A 20,680-nucleotide genomic window follows, 5' to 3' on the forward strand; every position below is an offset into this window, starting at 1 on the left:
CTCCCAATCTGCCTTGCGATACTCGCTCAGCGTATACAAGGCAGAGAAATACGCAAGGCATGTTGGGACTTGTAGTTCACACTGGGCGGGAGGGACGCTGGCCGCTCTGATACAACAACGCTATCATGTGTCCGCCTTCAGCCTGAAATGTGTTATTTTAGTGACACAACCATAGAACATCCCAGAATTGTCACCTTGTGAACGCCACAGAGCTGTCTGCCGTGGGTGTACCAAGATGGCTGCCTGAAGAGCAGTAGCGTGAACAGGAAGTGGCGTTGTATTAGTCATCTGGTGCCGGAAGCGGAAGTAGTTCTGTTTACTGTTGTGATCCCAGAGAGTTGAGTTTGTGAGATGGGTTGTGACGGAGGAACGATCCCAAAGCGCCATGAGCTGGTGAAAGGGCCCAAAAAGGTGGAGAAGGTGAGGAAAATGGGGGCTAGGGAAGACGGGATCAAATGTGTGGCTCATAGGTTGCGGTGGTACTAAAAGTCCCAGCATGCTACAGCCTGGAGAGTTGGAGTGGCTGACATAGGATGTCTAGTCATATGTTTGTGTATGGTTTATTGAGTATTACTATTACTGCCCCTGTGATGTTTGCTACCACTGAGCTTTCCTCTTGTGATGTTCTGCGTCTATTCCCCTTGTGATGTCGTGTGTGTGTGTGTGTCTCTCTCTATATCTATCTCCTATCTATCTATCTATCTATCTATCTATCTATCTATCTCCTATCTATCCATCTATCTATCTATCTATCTGTGTATAAGGGAGAATGTTTTTTTTTTTCCTACCCTTATTTGAGCCAAGAACCACAGCTGCATTCTGTAACATAGTGTTAGAGAAGCAACCAGTCTTCAGGAGAACAGATCAAACGTCTTGCACTTTTTGCTTCTTGCAGATTGATAAGAATGCAGAGTTGGTTGCCCGCTGGTATTACTGCACCCTGAGCCAGGAGAAGCTGAAGAGGCCGATCGTGACTTGTGAGCTGGGAAGGTACTGACCTTCAATGTTTAAAGGGAGTCTGTTACTGGGAAACTCAATATCATACCAATCACAGTGCATTGTAGGGAACTTTATGCTGAGCACCATCATATAATTTAATAAACCATTTCTTAAAAAAAAAAAAAAAAAAAAGAAAAATTGCAAACCAGGATTAAAAAGGTTTTTTCATGTCCTCATTGATTTGCAGTATTGTATACCGCTAGAAAGCCTCACTGTCAGCTTTTGCAGTATGTGCTCCAGTGCTGGAGATATCGGTGTCGGCACTGCCACTGTTAGAAGGCCGGACCTTATGGCCTATCATCATTGCTGGGGTGTGAGGAACGTCCCTCTGACAGTACTATCCTATGTTAGAGTACATATCTCCAGGAACAGGGCACATACTGGAAAAGCTGACAGTGCACACTGTCTGCTTTCTAGTGGTATAGAATATTGCTCATTGAAAAGGACAGGAAAGACCCTCTTTATGTCCATAGGATGTGTGCAAGGGCTCTGTCTTAAGTCTGAAGCACCTAAGAACACTGCTATGAATAAAGAATTTAAACCTAATCCAAAAGCAACTATTCCCAACAATCTGGGAGCAATTTTGTGATAAATTGAAATGGGTGAACATATTTGTCATCAGCTGGGTTTAATCTGTGCTGTATGAGCCTGACTGCAACAGTAAGGGTAAGTTCAGATGGGGTTTTTTGGACCAGAACCTGAAGCGGAGGCCGCCTTAGGTTCCAGTCCAAAAGACAGGTAGCCGCGACTGAAAGCCGGTGCACTGCACCAGCATCCAGCCGCGCACTCCACTCCGGATTAGGCCCAATGAATGGGCCTAGTCTGGAAGAGGGTGTGTCTTCAGGCTGAATCACGAGGCGAAACGGCCTGAAGAATGAGCACCTCGCTTCTTTTTCCGGGAGCTGGAACAAGCCGACTCCCGGAAAAAAAAACTCCTGAGCGGCTCCCATTGATTGAAATGGGAGCTGTCTTTTTGGTCAGGATTTTGAGGCTGATACGGCCTCAAAATCCTGACCAAAAATCTCTGTGTGAACTTACCCTAATACAAACAAACAGGACGGTTAACCCTTTAATTACCGATAATCAAATATGTCTGTTGTGCAAGAGAGCATTTTCATCTGTCTACTGAGTGTTTAAATATAGTTTTTACTAACTTGTTGGTGGCAAAGAAAAAAAAAAAAGTTGACTGAGGCAGTTCTTGTCTAGATCACTGACCAGGCCACCATTTTAGTACCTTTAGTGATTTCCCCTTTTTTTTTTTTCTTTAAAAAAAGACATACGGTGTCAGAATTATTATCAATCACTATTATAATTATGCAGTGTGCAGGGAAATGCTTGGAATAAAAATAGGGCGGGGGGCAAGTTTGTACGAGTCGTGGTGGCGATGAAGGATACTTAGCCATAGAGCTGGGCACTTTTGTTAAAAAATAAAATCTGGGGGGTTTTTGTGGTCAAATCTATGGCCCATTTTTATTTGAATCTCATTTTCAGTCACCAAATTCCGACACTCCTAACTTAAATGTTTCTGACATTGTACAGAGCTGTGTAAGATGTCTCTTTTTATGACCCAATATGTAGGTTTAATTCATAACATTTTGGGGAACTTCTGATTTTTGAACATCAGAATGGGATAAGTATTTTTTTAGTTTGGGCATTTTTGGATGTGGTATGTCTAATGTGTTTATTTCTAATTGCATTTAATGGAAAGGGGGGCCATTTGAAATTTCTTAGTTATTTTTTTTATTATTTAAATGAGGATTATGGTTATTCCACGAAAAATAGAGGTTAAATTGCTGATTTATGGAGGTCTGACTGCTGAGACCACCACTGGGGGAAGGGAGGGGGGTTTACCCCTGTTGCGTATTTACCTGTGATGAACTCAGATGCACTCCTCACTTTGATGGAAATGTTGGAGAAGTTCTGTACTTCAGCTATTTACAGCACTTTCATTGAAATAAATCATCCAAGTAAAGGAGCTAAAAACATTTATGCAGCAAACTTTGTGACAACATATGTTTTTGTCAATCTCAAAGGTTGTGGCCAATGAATGATAGCCTCTTTCTAACCTAAAGTTATGATGCTACTTCTAAAATTCCCGCCTTGGGCACTTTGAGGCTCTGCCACACCTCTTTGCACTTGAGCCTTACTTGTATATTTTAAGAAAGTGCTTTCTCAACAAATTTTGGCTTCTATAGGACTATTTAAATCTATTATTATTATTATTGTTTATATAGCACCATTAATTCCATGGTGCTTTATATTTGAGGGTTTACATATGGTACACAAAATATACAAACAAATATAATACTAACAATAACTGGCACAGTGGGGTAGAGGGCCCTGCCCGCGAGGGCTTACAGTCTATGAGGATAGAGGGGTAGAAACAGAAGGAGAGGGAGGAGACTATTCAGATGGTGGTGTGGTGATAGTGTTATTGGGGATTGTAGGCCTTCCTGAATAGGTGAGTCTTCAGAGCCTTCTTGAAGCCTGTGATTGTGGGGGTCAGTCTTATGTGTAGAGAGTATGGGGGATGCACAAGAGAAATCTTTGAGACGGTTATGTGAGGAGTGGATGAGAGTGGAGTAGGAGGTCATTGGAGGATCTGAGGTTACATGTGGGAAGGTAGCGGGAGATTAGGTTGGAGATATATGGAGGGGACAGGTTGTGGATGGCTTTGTATGTTGACATTAGTAGATTGAAAATTCGCTGGGCTATAGGTAGCCAGTGAAGGGATTGGCAGAGGGGAGAGGCCGATGAAGAACGAGGAGTGAGGTGGATTAAGTGAGCAGAACAGTTTAAGGTGGACTGGAGGAGGGCGACAGTGTTACCTGGGAGGCCATATAGAAGGGTGTTACAGTAATCCAAGCAGGAGATAATGAGGGCATGGATGAGCGTCTTAGTAGTTTCAGGGGTGAGGAATTAGCAGATTCGGTGGATGTTCTTGATTTAATGGTGTCAGGAAGTGTTGAGGTGTTTATCATGTCCCTTATAATGCACTAGGAATAGTTTCATCTAGAGTTTTTGTGACACTTTAAATACTTGAATTAAGGAATTTTTAGTGTTATTTTCTGAGTTTTTTTACTACCTCTGCTTGCTGTCTGAGAATGGTGAAATTCTTATTTAAATATAATTTATTTTCGGAGGCTTATAAACCCATCTGGAATAAACTCTGAGGGCTTGTTACAGTTGTATCCAGCTTAGACACTTTTTTACGTCTTAGTAAGGTAAACAGTCTGGACATTTTAAGCTAGATTCATGCTAGTATAGCCCGAACAACGGAGAGTTGGCTAAACCTGCGGTTACATATGGAGCCCGGCGAACCCCATTGATTGTTGGCGTTTACATAGGGTGTTATTCTTTTTAAACTGAAACCAATGGAGGATAAAGTCGTTTGTGCGGGAATTTTTCCTCTGTCAATTTTCAGCAGACTGATCGAGAGATGGAAACTATTGTCATTATATCTTCTTGTCTTCCCACAGGTTGTACAATAAAGATGCTGTCATTGAATTCCTACTGGATAAATCCCCAGACAAACCGCATGCGGACTCTGCTGCTCATATCAAGAGCATCAAGGTAAATCGGGACTCCTCTATGTTGTTGAAATAGAAATGGAAGGTAGAAGTCTGGAGCAAAAACAGCTGAATTTTGAAGAGATGGCACACACAATAGAGTGTCTCTATATGAATAGAGTCAATGGCATACAAAGGGCTTTATTTCAAATCTACATGTCATATTGAGTAGCCATAATGCATTTTACTGGAGTACAATGTAATGCATGAGAACCAAGTATACTGGACAAGTGCTCTACAAACAGTTATCTAAAGTATATGACTTGGAAGACTATCTTATAGTACCTGGTATAAACAGTACTCCTGCAATACTGACATTAGGCCTGCAGAGACAGCAGTAGTGAAATGGTACATCTTACAGCATGAGAGCAACAGGTTGTAAGCAGCATTGTGGCTGCAACTCTGTATATGCCTGAGATCAGTGTTGCCCCTATATTATGACATTTTGCATTACCATTTTTTTAACCCTCCTCCTTCCCTTCCAAAAGCCAGGAGTTTTTTGCTTCCATTCATCCTTTCCATTTGTTGCAGGGCAAATTGTACTTCATAATGGTATCATTTAATGATAGTTGAGAAAAATCTGTTACCATATTCTGACACCTGTAAAATATTTGTGTACAAGCTATATGAGGCATTTTTTTCTTGTAGGGAATTTCAGTTTATGGGAGGCAAAAAGTAGGCAAATACAGCGATTCAGCTATTTTGATCTTTTCCCACTACAGCATTAACCCTGATTAGCCACTGATTAGTCCCATTCATTAGCCCCACATTTGATAATATTGCCCCCACAAGCAATAGTCCTCTTCACCCCATACTGTTACTATGTTACTGAACTATAGTTAGAACCTTATTACAATTCACTTATGTGGCACTGAGATCTTTTCTAGGACATTGGATGTATACTGTTATACTTCTATACTGCTCCCGGAAACCTCAACTCCATCTCTATAGTACTATTGGGATCTAGGAGCAAAATAGAAATGCAGACATCCTGTGTGCTAGATAAGGTCACTGGTGCCGCATAAGTGAATTGTAAGTAGGCTATAACTACAGTTTAGAGCAGATGGGGCGCACAAAGTTGTCTCTGACACTGTGGTGGTGATGGGGGAAATGTAAACTCACTCACTGAGGGTGTCTATTGTCTATAGTGGTTTGGCTGTGCTGGCTATTTTGGTGGTTGACTGAACTATATATGAAGAGGGGAGGGGAGGCTGTGTCCAGCTATTATATGGAAGGCTGTACCTACCTATTAAGAGTCAGAAATTGTGCTAATATGATATGATTGGGGGGGAGGGCTAGGTATGGCTATTAAGAAGGGGACTAGGGCACTGCCAAAAAGGATGCATTTGGGATGTTTCTTAAAGGGATTCTGTCAGCAGTACCTTATATCTACAGTTTCCAAATCGCTGTTCTAATAATATGAAAAGTAGTAAAAGTGTTTTGGGGTGTGCCTTAGCATACTTGGGCTTCAGACTCCGCACTAGATTCCCTTTAAATGCACTTTTCCCATCGTTTACATATGTTGTTTTGTGAGTAAACTATCAGAAAGTCTGAAAAACTATTTTAATGTTTAATCCATCTCATCGTATATTTCCTTGCAGAATGTAATTGAGCTGAATCTCACTGACAATCCGGCTTGGACAGGAGATAAAGGAAATACAAAAGGTGACAAATATGACGAGCAGCGAACGCAGTTCATCTGTCCTGTTGTGGGCCTGGAAATGAATGGCAAACACCGGTATGTGGACAGTAAAACATTTGTATTCCAATTTCTCACCATTGATAGAATACCTTCTTGATGTCAGAGAATGACCATATTTCTATTTACCTCAAGAGGCTAAAAACTATTTCTGGTCTAATACCTCTCACATTTGAGGGTTTGTTACAATATGTCCAGTATAGAACATCATGACCATGTACTGACAGTAGTCTGAGTTACTTATGGACATAAAACACAAAGGGAATGTAAAAAACAACACAGATTCTCTGTAAATAGAATTCTGCTCATCTGAAAAACCGTATTTTGCTATTTTTTGTGTAATATATTTATTTATTGATTATACGTTTTTTACCATTACTGGCAATATATATTTATTACATGAATTTTGGTAGCACTACTATAGAAATATACACACACACACATATTATATATATATATATATATATATATATATATATATATATATATATATATATATTGTATGTACATACGTATACACACTCAAAAGTTGAGCATAAGTATAATGCGCTCCTCTTGAAGAAAACGAAAGAGGCGCCTTGGAATACGAATAATCTTGGTTGTATTAAGAACAAATAACGCGTTTCTGAGTATTTAACGTTATAAAAACATAACTCCTTCAGATCTAATAAAACACAATGATAACAATATAATAGTGAAACTGGCATAAAAATTAAATAATATTAAAAACAAATACACTTATTAAAAACACAAGTCTTTTTTGTGCAAAGTACGACCGTCCAACCCTATATGGGCTCGGTGAATATTGCCAAGGTTTAGAGGAAAATCAAGGGTGTATTTGCATATTTGTATTGCACATAAGGAGTGCTATCTTTCCTTCAATTTTGTTCCTCCACACCATACATATATATATATATATATATATATATATATATATATATATATATATATATACTGTATTTTTCGGACTATAAGACGCACTTTTTTTCCCCCAAATTTGGGGGGAAAAGAAGGGTGCGTCTTATAGGCCGAATGTGGCGCCTGGCATCCGCTGTAATAGAGAGGCGGAAGCCGGCAAGTGATAGACGCCATTACAGGTGCCGGGGCCTGCGACATCGCTGCGCTCCTCTGCCCTGCATGAAGCCAGCAGCGGGAGGAGTGATGCTATTCCGCTCCTCCGTCCCCCCGCCGCTGGCTTCATGGGTTTATAAAATAGTAAAAAAAAAAAAGCTTTAAAAATATGAAATAAATAAAAGTTCTAAATCACCTCCTGTCCCTAGAATATATATATATAAAAGTAGAAAATCATATATCATAAACCACCGGGTTTTTTTTTCAATAAAAGGTGATCTAAGCAATAGATATTCCCCAAAATGGTATAACTAAAAAGTACTTCTGGACCCGCAAAAAAAAACACTCTATGCGTCCCCGTACAGCTGCAGGGTCACCTGTCAATGTGGCCTTGCAGCTGTTGCAAAACTACAACTCCCATACATTAAATATTTTACCAGTTTTTGCTTCAAAATTTTTTTTCCCTATTTTCCTCCTCTAAAACCTTAGTCTTATAGTCCAGTGCGTCTTATAGTCCGAAAAATACGGTATATATATATATATATATATATATATATATATATATATATATATATATATATACAGTCCTATGGAAAAGTTTGGGTACCCCTATTAATCTTAATCATTTTTTGTTCTAAATATTTTGGTGTTTGCAACAGCCATTTCAGTTTGATATATCTAATAACTGATGGACACAGTAATATTTCAGGATTGAAATGAGGTTTATTGTACTAACAGAAAATGTGCAATATGCATTAAACCAAAATTTGACCGGTGCAAAAGTATGGGCACCCTTATCATTTTATTGATTTGAATTCCCCTAACTACTTTTTACTGACTTACTGAAGCACAAAATTGGTTTTGTAACCTCAGTGAGCTTTGAACTTCATAGCCAGGTGTATCCAATCATAAGAAAAGGTATTTAAGGTGGCCAATTGCAAGTTGATCTCCTATTTGAATCTCCTCTGAAGAGTGGCATCATGGGCTACTCAAAACAACTCTCAAATGATCTGAAAACAAAGATTGTTCAACATAGTTGTTCAGGGGAAGGATACAAAAAGTTTTCTCAGAGATTTAACCTGTCAGTTTCCACTGTGAGGAACATAGTAAGGAAATGGAAGACCACAGGGACAGTTCTTGTTAAGCCCAGAAGTGGCAGGCCAAGAAAAATATCAGAAAGGCAGAGAAGAAAAATGGTGAGAACAGTCAAGGACAATCCACAGACCACCTCCAAAGAGCTGCAGCATCATCTTGCTGCAGATGGTGTCACTGTGCATCGGTCAACTATACAGCGCACTTTGCACAAATAGAAGCTGTATGGGAGAGTGATGAGAAAGAAGCCGTTTCTGCACGTACGCCACAAATAGAGTTGCCTGAGGTATGAGAAAGCACATTTGGACAAGGCAGCTTCATTTTGGAAACAAAAATTGAGTTGTTTGGTTATAAAAAAAGGCGTTATGCATGGCGTCCAAAAAGAAACAGCATTCCAAGAAAAACACATGCTACCCACTGTAAAATTTGGTGGAGGTTCCATCATGCTTTGGGGCTGTGTGGCCAATGCCGGCATCGGGAATCTTGTTAAAGTTGAGAGTCGCATGGATTCCACTCAGTATCAGCAGATTCTTGAGAATAATGTTCAAGAATCAGTGACGAAGTTGAAGTTACGCCGGGGATGGATATTTCAGCAAGACAATGATCCAAAACACCGCTCCAAATCCTCAGGCATTCATGCAGAGGAACAATTACAATGTTCTGGAATGGCCATCCCAGTCCCCAGACCTGAATATCATTGAACATCTGTGGGATGATTTGAAGCGGGCTGTCCATGCTCGGCGACCATCTAACTTAACTGAACTTGAATTGTTTGTCCAAAATACCTTTATCCAGGATCCAGGAACTGATTAAAAGCTACAGGAAGCGACTAGAGGCTGTTATCTTTGCAAAAGGAGGATCTACTAAATATTAATGTCACTTTTCTATTGAGGTGCCCATACTTTTGCACCGGTCAAATTTTGGTTTAATGCATATTGCACATTTTCTGTTAGTACAATAAACCTCATTTCAATCCTGAAATATTACTGTGTCCATCAGTTATTAGATATATCAAACTGAAATGGCTGTTATAAACACCAAAATATTTAGAACTAAAAATGATTAAGATTAATAGGGGTGCCCAAACTTTTTCATAGGACTGTATATATATATATATATATATATATATATATATATATATATATATATACATACATATATATGTGTGTGTGTATGATGACTTCATGTAATTACTGTAACAATTATTCTAAAAAAACTATAAGTGATGTTATCTCCTGTAATATACCTTTGTTTTTCCCAGTTTCTGTGTGCTGAGACAGTGCGGCTGTGTGTTTTCTGAGAGAGCACTAAAGGAGATCAAGACGGACATATGTCATAAGGTAGGTATATTTAAAGAGCCCTTTACATGTGGAATGCCTTATTGTAAAGTTTTTGTGACTGGGAATTCCAGCAGCACAGAGTATTTCCGGTGAGAATGTTCTGATCTAGGAGGCAGTGACAATCCCTCCTGCACAATGTGGTGGTTTCACTGGTCCAGTGCTGCTTGTATATCCTTCCTGTATTGTTCCTATCACTTCGTACTTAGGTGCAATCATTATGGTAACACAAAGTGGTTTAGCTGCTGTGTAAATGGTTTGATTTCCCCCTGGGGCCATCACTAAGGTTTCTAGTTACTAATCCTTTATTTATGTTCTGTAAGATCATTAGTGGCTTCTCTTCTGGGATTGCTCCCTGACAATGGAGGCATCATTGTTCTGTGCTGTCACTATTCCAGTAGCTGAGGCACTCTTATAGGATTGTGCTATATTATTACATGGATGCCCTTAAGGGCCATGGACATGGCACTGGAATGCTGCCTGGCGCCTGTTAATGCCCAATTAACTTTTATACTGAAGCCGATTAGATATATAAATGGGGGTAAATGTTATGATTAAAATACACTTGACACATAGTAATAGAATGACCATATAGGTAGTGTTGACTGATACTAATCTTCCCATTTAATCTCCATAAACAGTGTAGTTACTGTATACTATATTTATCCTGTCCTGATCCTCAGTTATAACCTATGTTATACACCAGAGCTGCATTCACAATTCTGCAAACATTCCCTGCTTATTCGCTGTCTGCACAGAGTGTGCTTTAAAATAGTTGTCCAGGCTTAATTTTCTATGACCTATCCTGATTGATAGGGGGCCAACACCATGACCATTCAACTTTACAGAGCTGCACTTTCTGCTTCCAGCCCTGTATTGTGTAGGACATACATTAAAAGTGGTACAGTACAGATGATCGGTCTGGGGGCCAGGTGTCAGCCCCTTATTGATCAGGTATTTATGCCCTATCCTGAGAATGGGCTATAAAAAAAAATTATACCTGGACAACCCCTTTAATTTGCATTCTGTAAAGTGTTCTTTCCACTTATTTCACTGGGGGACACAACACCATGGGTATAGATCCATGCTGACATTATGAGTATCACAAGCTGCTGCCTCTGCCTTTGAGGGTATACCATCTCACAGACTGTGTTTGGTCAGTTTTAACCTTGTGTATGTAGGAGGCAGACAAGACCCGATTCATGTCTTTCTGTCTTACGTAGTTTTTATTTTTTATTTTCTTTCGCGTGCGGGGGTGGGGTGCGGTGGGGGGTGGTCTTCATTGTGTACACCACACCAGTTGCAACCTTCTGCCAGTACAGCACTCTGCAACGGAGCACCTTGCCAGTCACCCAGTCCCCACTTGCCGCATTGATGGCCAGAATGCTGGTAACCCCACTCACATGTGCGAGGTCCTCCTAGGTGGTGACTATGTGGCACCTGAACACGTCAGATTAGGGAAGTATGAGAAGATGGGCGAGTGTGAAGGATCTCACTTTGCCAAGCCGCTTGGCACATCTGTGATCACCCTTCTTACCTCCCACTCACGCCCCGTAAAGGTAGAGTTTATAGGATAATATGAAGCAAACTTTAGAAATTTTAAATATTTATTAACCCGAGTGGGTTTGTACTTGCCACTAACATATACAGAGTACACATCAGAGGAGTGCCAAACAAATACAGGTAAAACAGTACAATACAGAAAATAAAAATGGAAATAAAAGAATTTAAAAAAAACAAATACCAGAAAGAATCTGTAAACTGGTTCACTGAGGCCGGACTCCTAGACCTAAGGGCGCTTGCTTAAGTCAGTAACTGAGCATAGCTCATCTACAATTTTGAGTCTGGGTTTACTGTCCGGTTCTCCGGGCACTGGATAGGATAAGAGTTCTGTTGTCTGTTGTGTTACCTGCCTCCATTTTGCTATGGCAGACCCATCCATGCTCCATTTGATAACTCCATGTAATGTTTGCCCATTGTGTGTCTTCAATTACCAGGGTTAATCAGGTTACATCCTCCATAGTCTCCCATGCAAATGGACGTTCTGCAGTAGATTTGCATGCTGTTCTGCATGTATTCATATGACATATTGTATTTCAACTGAGGGTGCGCTGCTTCCCATCACCGATAGGTTTTTGATGAATACTCATCTTGGAAATACCAACTCTGCTCCACTGGGACCTCTGCTCCCTGCAGGACCCGGAGTCTATAATGTCTTTCCAGGCAGTCGGTGACCAGGCTGTAGAGACTTGGGTCAAACTTGTTTGCGAATAAATGTGGAGACTCAATCAACCAGCGCAAATCTCCAAGGCCGTACACGCAAATGTCCCGGACATAATGCCCTGAGAGAGAAACGGGACAGAATTTAGTCTTTTAATAGGAGAATCTTCAACAATTTACCAGCTAAGTAACTTCAGTTGTAGAGCCCATATTGCACTACACGTAGCGTTATTCTTCTCATCAGAATGACTAACACTTAGGTGGTGTATGATGTGCCCCTTAGGACTACTAAGCTTGACAGTTACTATTCAATCCATAGTAAGGCATTCTGTCAGTTTTTGTGCCATTTGATGCACATGACATGGAGTGGCACAGAACTTGCTAAATGCGTCAATATGTGACAATTTGTGTCAAAAAATCTATGCATTTGCGTTGAGCCATGTTTATTGCGTTCCATGATGGATAATAGGGCATGGCCTTGAAGGAATTTGCATGGCTTAAAATGCAACAAAGTGCTTGGATAGTTGGTCAAAAATAAACCAACCAGCGTGTGACTATTTTGGTACATTTTCAAAATGTCTTGTCTAAAGCTGATCATACATATTACAGGTAGGTCAGCCAAAACCACTGATTTTGGTAGAAATGGTTAACCAGCTAATGTGCTTGGGAGGCCTCCCGATTCAGCACATGTCAGGGAAGGTAAGGATAGGCAGTTGAAATTCAATATGCCCAATCCTTTGTTCTTGGGGAGATGAAACAGCCACCAGAGGTGTCTGGCAGTGTTTTTTTTCCCCTTGTACTTTTCAGAATATATGTATATTTGGCATGCATGTGTGTTTATGGAGAAGTGGAGAGTGTAAAGCAGGTGAATGAGCGTTCTCATGTGTATGGCTAGCCTAAGGTTATGTCGTCCATGTATTACATTGGAGAAGGAAACGTCCTACTGTTTTAGCTTGGTGTGGAGTGACACAGGGATTGTCTCTCTGGAGGTCTGTATCAGGCATTGCACACTGTGTCAGTACTTCCAAGCTATTACCTTAAAGGGGGTTGTTTCTGATAATGTAACTATATTTACATTTTGTAGACAAGATTTAACCATTTTTGTAAATCTAGTTTTGCTGCTTGCCGGCATGCGAGCGCTCCCCATAGAAATGAATGGGCTGCTTCTGTCACTGCGAGCAGTCCCATTGAAGTGAATCGGAAGTGCCGGCGTATACGGCAAGCTCTGCTCATGCCGAGCTGTACACGCCGGCACTTCCCATTCACTTCAATGGGACTGCTCGCAGTGAAAGAAGCAGCCCATTCATTTCTATGGGGAGCGCTCGTATGCTGGCTCCCATAGAAGTGAATGGAGCTGCTTTATACGCCGCTTATTCTGAACGTGTTTTATGTTCAGAATAAGCTTCAGTATACATAGTGTGAATGCCCCCTCATAAGGATTTACAATTATGACTGCAGATACTTTCTGTCTGGTACTTGTCAGAAAACCAGCCATGATGGATTGTGGATGGGTTACCAGGCAGGAACACTACATGTGTGAAGATAACGTGGCAACAATAAGAAAATCACGGTTGGTTTTACTGTCCCAGACTATAGAAAGTTCTTACGTTCATAGTCAAATCCATTGGTAGTCGATAAAGACTCTTACCACTAAGGTTAGAGGAAATCTTTAAAACTCTTTAACATTGTAATTACTATTTAAACTAGAAATTTAAATATGATTGTTTGTGGGAAAACCCTTTAAAGGGAGAACCTATTTGGGTGACTTTGAACACTAAACCAATCACATAGTTTAGTGTCCCGAATCGCCTTCAAGCTGGGGGAGTACACCTATTTTCAAATATATGCCCTTTTGTGCGGACATCTGGGCTTCTCACAGGGCCCTTCTTATAAATTGTTCCTCAGTTGGCTACAGGCGGGGTCACAACATCTGTGCACTTACTTCACTCTGGGGATAGGAGATTGTTAACCATTCAGGAATTACAAGACAGATATGGAATACCTCCAACTCACTTGTCACAGTATTATTAAAGAGCTTTTACCAACACAGATTGTGCAAATCCCATAAGGAAGCTATTAATAATATGGAAAGTTAATAAGTCCTGACACTCTGCAATATATGCATTCCACTTTCTTCCACATCCAAATATGCCAAACTGATCAACTCTTTGTCTGAACTGTGCCTTACCTAAGAAGGACCAGTGACTATATCTGGGTATCTTTTATATGTACACGCCTCACTACTATTGAACTCAGATTCCTAATGCTTTCCTCCAGATGTACATCTTGGTACATACTTGAAGACCTGCGAGATTCCCTGGAAACCTTATGGGTGATTGCTCTTTAGGACTCAGTGAGGTATCAACCAGTGCACACGTCATAGACCATCATACCAGGAATATAGAGAGTTAGGGGGCGTTCACACTACCGTCGGTGTCCGACCCTACATGTCGGGTTTTTCTGTCTGCTTGAGAAGTCGGACATCTTTACATGCGGACAGTGAAGGACGGGCACGGAGTGCAAATGAACGCACCCGATGCCCATTTAAATAAATGACAGGTGTCACGGACAAAGCTGGTGTCTGCTCCTAATGTCCGTGCCAGATTTTGAGCGGACACTACCTGTCGGACACAGACGGTAGTGTGAACGCCCCTTTAGAGATGTTATTGACTTTTTTTTTGTCTCTCTGTCTCCGTACTGTAAACCAACATGTGTACATATATGGATACATCTTTGCTTTATTTGACTTGTAATTAATCTGTAAAGATGTGTATATACTTTTCTGTATTCATTTAAACAAAAAATAATAATTATATTAAACAAATAATAACAGAACTGTGACGCTGGAAGCCCCAGAGATGAGCCCAATACGATTCATCTGACTCATCTAGCTAAGTGTAAAGGTTTGTTTTCTTTAATTTGGGCATGGATGACTTTGCTACAAGTCTATATAAGGCCTCTGGGTGGATTAGTGTCCCATATCGACTGGACAGCTTACATTTGTAAGACACCTGTACCATTGCTGTCATAAGAATTCCAATGTGCTTGTGACTTTCAGTTTTCCCCATTCACATCTATTAGAGCTGTGTTTCCCAAACTTGTGGGCCATGATCCTCTGGGGGATCATGTGAAGATTGGGGTGGGGGTGTTTAGGGGATTCGCGAGCCAACTGTAGTAATTAGGCTGTGCAGTCCTGCAGGTGGCTAATAAAGATCAACTGCTATATTGGTAGCAGAGAAATACACAGGCTTCAGTGGTGGGCCAGGTGGAGGAGAGTAAAGAAAACCAAACATTTATTCTTGCCTCTCCTGGGCTTGCGGTGAAGTCCCAGCGTTGTCTTCGGGCCTTTTCAGGCCTCTTGGGACATCAAGTCCTCTGGGATCATATGGGGCAAGCTAATGTCATAACACAGGATCATTGCGTCATGGTGTCAGCCCGCCCCTTGTTACTGCTGAAGTCTGTGAGCCCATGTGCGCATGACATCACAAGAGCCTTAAAGAAGACGCGAGATGACTAACGGACACTCCAAGGATGCCCAGGAGAAGTGAGACAAAGTGAGTATAAGAGTTTATTTTATTTGCCTCCCCTATACAAATATTTGTCGAAGTGAATCTCGTGGAGTTCGCCCAGCTCTACTAATGAAAAGTTCTAACAACTGCAAAGCTATACTGTGTGGGGCCACTGTGTACCATTATACTGTGTGATGGCAGAATAAGAGACATGATACAGGTAGGGACACTTATTTTTTTTAAATGCGGCCAAGTATGATGGGGGAAGGAGCGGGGGGTCCCCAGTAAAATTCTTGTGGGCCCACCTTCAGAGAGTATGGGAACAATGTATCAGAATATAACTGGAATTGCACAATAGTGGCATCAAACATTTAGAAACCTCTGGCCAGAAGCATTCTGTGATAGTTTAGCTCAGTCGAGATACCAAATTTTACTTTATACCCCATAGAATTATAAAGGCAGATGGGCCACACAGTGGCTCAGTGGTTAGCACTGCAGCCTTGCAGCGCTGGAGTCCTGGTGTTCAAATCCCGCCAAGGGCAGAAAACCATCTGCAAGGAGTTTGTATGTTCTCCCCGTGTTTGCATGGATTTCCATCCCATTCTACAAAAGACATACTGATAGGGAAAAATGTACATTGTGAGCTCTATGTGGTGCTCACAATCTACAAAATAAAAAAAATAAAAAAAAGAATTATAAAGGCAGATATAGAGTGTAAAGGTTACCGCTGCAGCCAGAGTGTGAGGTGCCCTCCTGATCCCTCCATTTTACAGCTCGGATGTTCCCCTCCCAGCCAGCGTCAGGTGTTGATCCAGGAAAATCTGTGAAAAACGGTGTACATGTAAAGGTTATAATGGTGGACTAGTGACTGTTAATGCTTTAGCTGTGGACCAGCAGCATTTCGCTTCTCTTGGGTACTTGGATATTATAGTGAGATGTTCAGAGGTTTTCCAGCTCCCATCCTGCTTTGCATTTTTTTCTTTACTACAGGACTGTCAAACTCTTGGCTTGCTGTCAGGGATTGTATATGAAATGACAGTAGTGTGAAACTAGTCTTAGCTAAACAGCCTGGGGTCTAGACTGATACATTTTAAGGTAGGTTCACATTAGCTTTGGGTTGTCTGTTGTTTTTGGTCTGTCAGAGGACCAGAACAATGGACAAACGGAACGCTATAACAGCAGCCACAAACAGCCCAATGGACCCCCACTTTCTAGAATAGTCTGTTGGTTGTCCTTTCCTTTTAATTGAAACTGGTAGACAAAGAAGTCTGATAGGGGATAAGTGCCTGTAATGGAACAACCTCTTTACCCTTCTAGGGGCTTATTACATAGCAACCAAGTATATCCAAGTACACCATTATATACAGTATATTAGAATGTCTGTGCCATTGATAATGTATCTGACTCTGGACTGTATCACTTGGATCACCACGGACATCGCAGTAGGTGGCCACACAGTGAATGAAGCTAATCGGCAAAAAGTTCACCATGTAAAATTCTTGTAAGATTTTTTTTAAATGAGCATTTTTTTTTTTTATCCAAAAGGGCAGTGTGACTAACTGTACTCAATTCAATTAGGATTTCTGAAACATGAACAACCGAAACCAAAATTCAGTAGCATGGTGTGATATGCAAAAAGGGGAGTGTTCTAAAATAATCGTTCCTTAATTGTAATTATAGTAAAAACTTTAATTGTGATTTTGATTTGGGGCATAATCGAGTCCTACAAACTCTCTGGCTGCTACAGTAGCGTTCCTGCCATTACTGGTCTAGTAGTTGGGCAGAACTTCAGCTTCTTGCACCAGTCAGAATGTGAATGCACGGATGGAGATATTCTATTAAAAGTTTATAATCTTTTCTCAATCAAGACTTATTCATAAATGGCTAATCCATATAGTACATTGACAGCAATTGATCCCAGTAATAGAGGGTTTTGGGGATGGGTAAGGAAACTGAATTAGGTTTCGTCTGAAGATCTCTCACCTTTTATTCTATTGAGGGTGACCCAGTAATGCTCATCTGGACTATAGGTGTCCTTTGACCACTCCAGAAGATCCTTCGCCCTTTGATCAGTCAGCACAAACTCTACAAAGTTCCTTGTCAGGGCATAGTAGGCAGTCCCAAAGTACAATGTTATGTTATGTGGGGGACTTGCTTTCTCCTCTTTTGTGGGATAGACGTAGGACTTCCCCATATGGACAAACTCCTTATAACTGACTTGTGTCCGGTATTTCATGTGAGGAGGTTGGATCACACCTGGTGTTAGGTTTCTCCCGTTCCATTTGCCCTTAAGATACTGTACGATCTCCCTGTTGGTTTTGATAGGGAAGTCTTGGCCACATAAGTTCACGACGTGTTTCCATGGAATGTCAGAGAGGACAAGGTCCTCCATGCAGTTGATATCTGCACGTAGACGTGAAAACCCTGCATAGACCACGGTCTCTTGCTGGGATGCTATAAACACGTTCTGAAAGCAGCTAGTAAGCCTCTGTACTGCTTGACTATACGTCTTGGAAGACTTTTGGTCAATGTGAATGCAATACACATTATGTGGGGTGTAAATGGCAGAAATCAACTTGATGAACATGTCCAGCTGTTTGTGTATGGTCATGATATATGCCAAGGGGTATTCTACCTCCTCCTGTGATAGCGGTTTTGTTATAAAGTGCAGGTCACTTATCAGGGTTGAGCAGTTTGACTGCAGGATAACTGCTCCTTGTTCTCTGGATGGAGGTAGGGCTTCTTGACATATATTTCCTACCACCAGGGCGGCAGGCTTCCCCTCAAATAAGGCTTTGCACAGTTCTCCAGGATAGAAGCCACATTCCTTAATCTCCTCTTCAACATTGAGACTGTTGTCAAGTTGGTTCATGTTGTTAATTGCCAAAAGGATGATAGACAGGCCGACACATAACATGAACCCTGACTTTGTGCATCCGAGGAGGCTCATTTTCTGCTGTTATGATCTTGTCTTGAGCATTATTGAGTTTTTACTTTTGTGATTCTGTGTTTAAAAAAACAAAAAAAACAAAACAAAAAACCAATAAATAAATACATTAAAGGGGTTGCTATCCACAATGTCAAAAATGATGGCCTATCTTTTGGATGCAAGACAGGCCATCAATATTAGATTGACTAAATTCTAGGTTTTCTGGGCATGCATCTCTGGCAATACTATACAAGCTCATGTACCATATGCTTGATAGCGGTGGTTACAGGTACTGCAGCAGTGTCCGAGTCAAGTCACAGTGACATAACGTTTCAGTGCCCACAACTGCCACCATCAAAAACATGGCAAGTGAGCATGTGTGCGCCCAGGGAAACAGCTGATCTGCTGGGACCTCAAAAATCAGACCCCCACTGATCTAAAACTGAAATTTAATATATACTGGATACTTAAAAATGGTGCCTGCCCAGAAGCTGAGCATGTGTTGTAGTTGCAGAGCCTGAATCTGTGATCAGCCTAACCCTACTGAAATGCTGCAGCATGACCTGTAGCAAGCCGTGCACACACAAAGATTCACAGAGAGAACATTTTTATGGGGAATTTTCCTCAACATTGTGCAAATCTTGCAGCTACAGAAAACTTTTTGTGGAGGTAACTACAGGCGGACCAATAGGTTATTAAATTCAAGGATTATCTTGCCCTATAGTGTGAATGTTTACTCAATAAGCTCAACAAAAGACATAGAGGCACACATGAGTGGCTGGAAAATTTTATAAGTGTTATGGAGACTACATTCAGATCACGTTTTAATAGTAAACTAGTAATTCCAAAGGGTTTCATTGCTGTTTGTTTGTATATGTGTGTGTATATAGAAATAGATAGATGATAAATAGATTTTTTTTTTAAATTTTAAATTGGCTATCTCACTTCCTCCCTTGATATAACACCTGGACTGCTGCTGTCCTCCTCATCATTCAGATTATGCACTTACCTGCTAAGCTTTCTTCACGTCCCATCCAGAAGCTTCTGTGCTGTAGACCGCTCTCATCAGATGTGGTATTGTTGTTGCAGTGTCAGGTAATAGGAGCAGAGCTTGCGTTTCCAAGCAAGCTTTGTATCCTATCTGACTGCTCCTTAGGGCCCCTGGGACCACTCTTTGGCGTCCTTTTGGGTTTTGTTAAGGGTAATGAAAGCAGTGATGGCTGTGTGTGCCCTGTGCACACAGTGTCATTATTCTATAGAAGCTGCTTCACTTTAACAAGCAATATCCTGCATGTAAATCTGTATTCTAGTAGTCAGTAGTTCCATAGGGCTGTGGAGTCAGTATTCACACCTCATACTCTTCTGATTTTTCACAGAATGACTCAGACTCTTGCTCCAACTCCCACATTCATAAATGGCTGACAACCATGGTCACACATCTAGAACTCCACTGCAGTCTCATCCTTCATATGATACTGAGAATGCAGTTCTACCTGTGTGATTTATATATTGCAACTTTCCCCCTTTTATAATGCCTGAGATCTAGCCATTTGAAGTGACTCTCCTCACCCTCATGTACAACACTTACAGCTGAGGTTCACCTTACGTCTTTGCTTCTGTTATAGATGTAAATGTACTTACCCTATGAGCTCTTGATTCATCTTGCAGCCAGTATTACAGTAAAGGCAGACACTTGATGTTTTCCAACCAAACTATGTTACTATAGCTTTAGGAGAGAAGGAGCAAGAGGCATGTAACCACTCAACAAAACAATTTTCTATACCAAGCATGGTTGGTAATGGTTGGCACTATTGGTTTTTGCCCCATAGGAGGTATACGTAGCTCAAAATTGACAGATTAGAATAGTTGAAAGCTTTATGCGTATGGGAAATATGGATTTTTTTTTTGTTTGCATGTTAAATTCATTTGTGGCTACATGGTAGTGGTTTGATGTCATTCTCTCACCCCGTATGTGTTTCCTGTTCTTTCTGCTCTTTCAGCCTTGTCCTCTGTGCCTTTGATATGCATCTGCTTTGCGGTCCAGGTTTTCAGGAAATGGATATAGCTTTAAAAAAAAAAAAAAAAAAGTTTGCATACAGAGTATTTTACTTATGCAAAACTGACCAGCGTCATAAATGTGAAATCTGGACGAGTCCCGCTTACTGCTTGTGCAGCACATCATACAAGACTTGGGTTAGGGGAGAGTTATTATAGTGAATAAACTAAATCTTCTCTAAATAAACAACAAAACTATA

At 40.9% G+C, this 20,680-nt stretch overlaps 2 protein-coding genes across 2 annotated transcripts in view; one reads left to right on the plus strand and one right to left on the minus strand.

Moving 5' to 3' along the window:
- The first annotated feature begins 292 nt into the window (after nucleotides 1–292).
- RTF2 (replication termination factor 2) overlaps nucleotides 293–20,680 on the plus strand; it is a 28,938-nt gene continuing 8,550 nt past the window's right edge. Inside the window, exons 1-5 of the mRNA XM_075276876.1 lie at nucleotides 293–420; nucleotides 896–990; nucleotides 4,479–4,572; nucleotides 6,170–6,306; nucleotides 9,692–9,770. Of these exons, the coding sequence (XP_075132977.1) occupies nucleotides 352–420; nucleotides 896–990; nucleotides 4,479–4,572; nucleotides 6,170–6,306; nucleotides 9,692–9,770 (474 nt within the window). The 5' untranslated portion in view covers nucleotides 293–351. The remainder of the gene's footprint in view (nucleotides 421–895; nucleotides 991–4,478; nucleotides 4,573–6,169; nucleotides 6,307–9,691; nucleotides 9,771–20,680) is intronic.
- Nucleotides 11,671–18,497, minus strand: LOC142208403 (putative beta-1,3-galactosyl-O-glycosyl-glycoprotein beta-1,6-N-acetylglucosaminyltransferase 7). Its single transcript, XM_075276884.1, has 3 exons — nucleotides 17,480–18,497; nucleotides 16,222–16,317; nucleotides 11,671–12,109 (listed from the first exon to the last, which is right to left on the minus strand). Exons 1-3 carry the CDS (start codon nucleotides 18,444–18,446, stop codon nucleotides 11,889–11,891), a joined length of 1,284 nt encoding a protein of 427 aa, XP_075132985.1. The 5' UTR covers nucleotides 18,447–18,497; the 3' UTR covers nucleotides 11,671–11,888.

Source organism: Leptodactylus fuscus, chromosome 6, assembly GCF_031893055.1.
Source record: "Leptodactylus fuscus isolate aLepFus1 chromosome 6, aLepFus1.hap2, whole genome shotgun sequence".
Taxonomy (NCBI): domain Eukaryota; kingdom Metazoa; phylum Chordata; class Amphibia; order Anura; family Leptodactylidae; genus Leptodactylus; species Leptodactylus fuscus.

Coding starts and splice junctions, on each gene's coding strand:
- LOC142208403 (XM_075276884.1), bottom strand. CDS start 18,446: ATGAGCCTCCTCGGATGCACAAAGTCAGGGTTCATGTTATGTGTCGGC. Junction 16,318..17,479: donor CACCCTCAATAGAATAAAAG/GTGAGAGATCTT, acceptor CGTTTTTCACAG/ATTTTCCTGGATCAACACCT. Junction 12,110..16,221: donor CTCACACTCTGGCTGCAGCG/GTAACCTTTACA, acceptor TTTCTCTCTCAG/GGCATTATGTCCGGGACATT.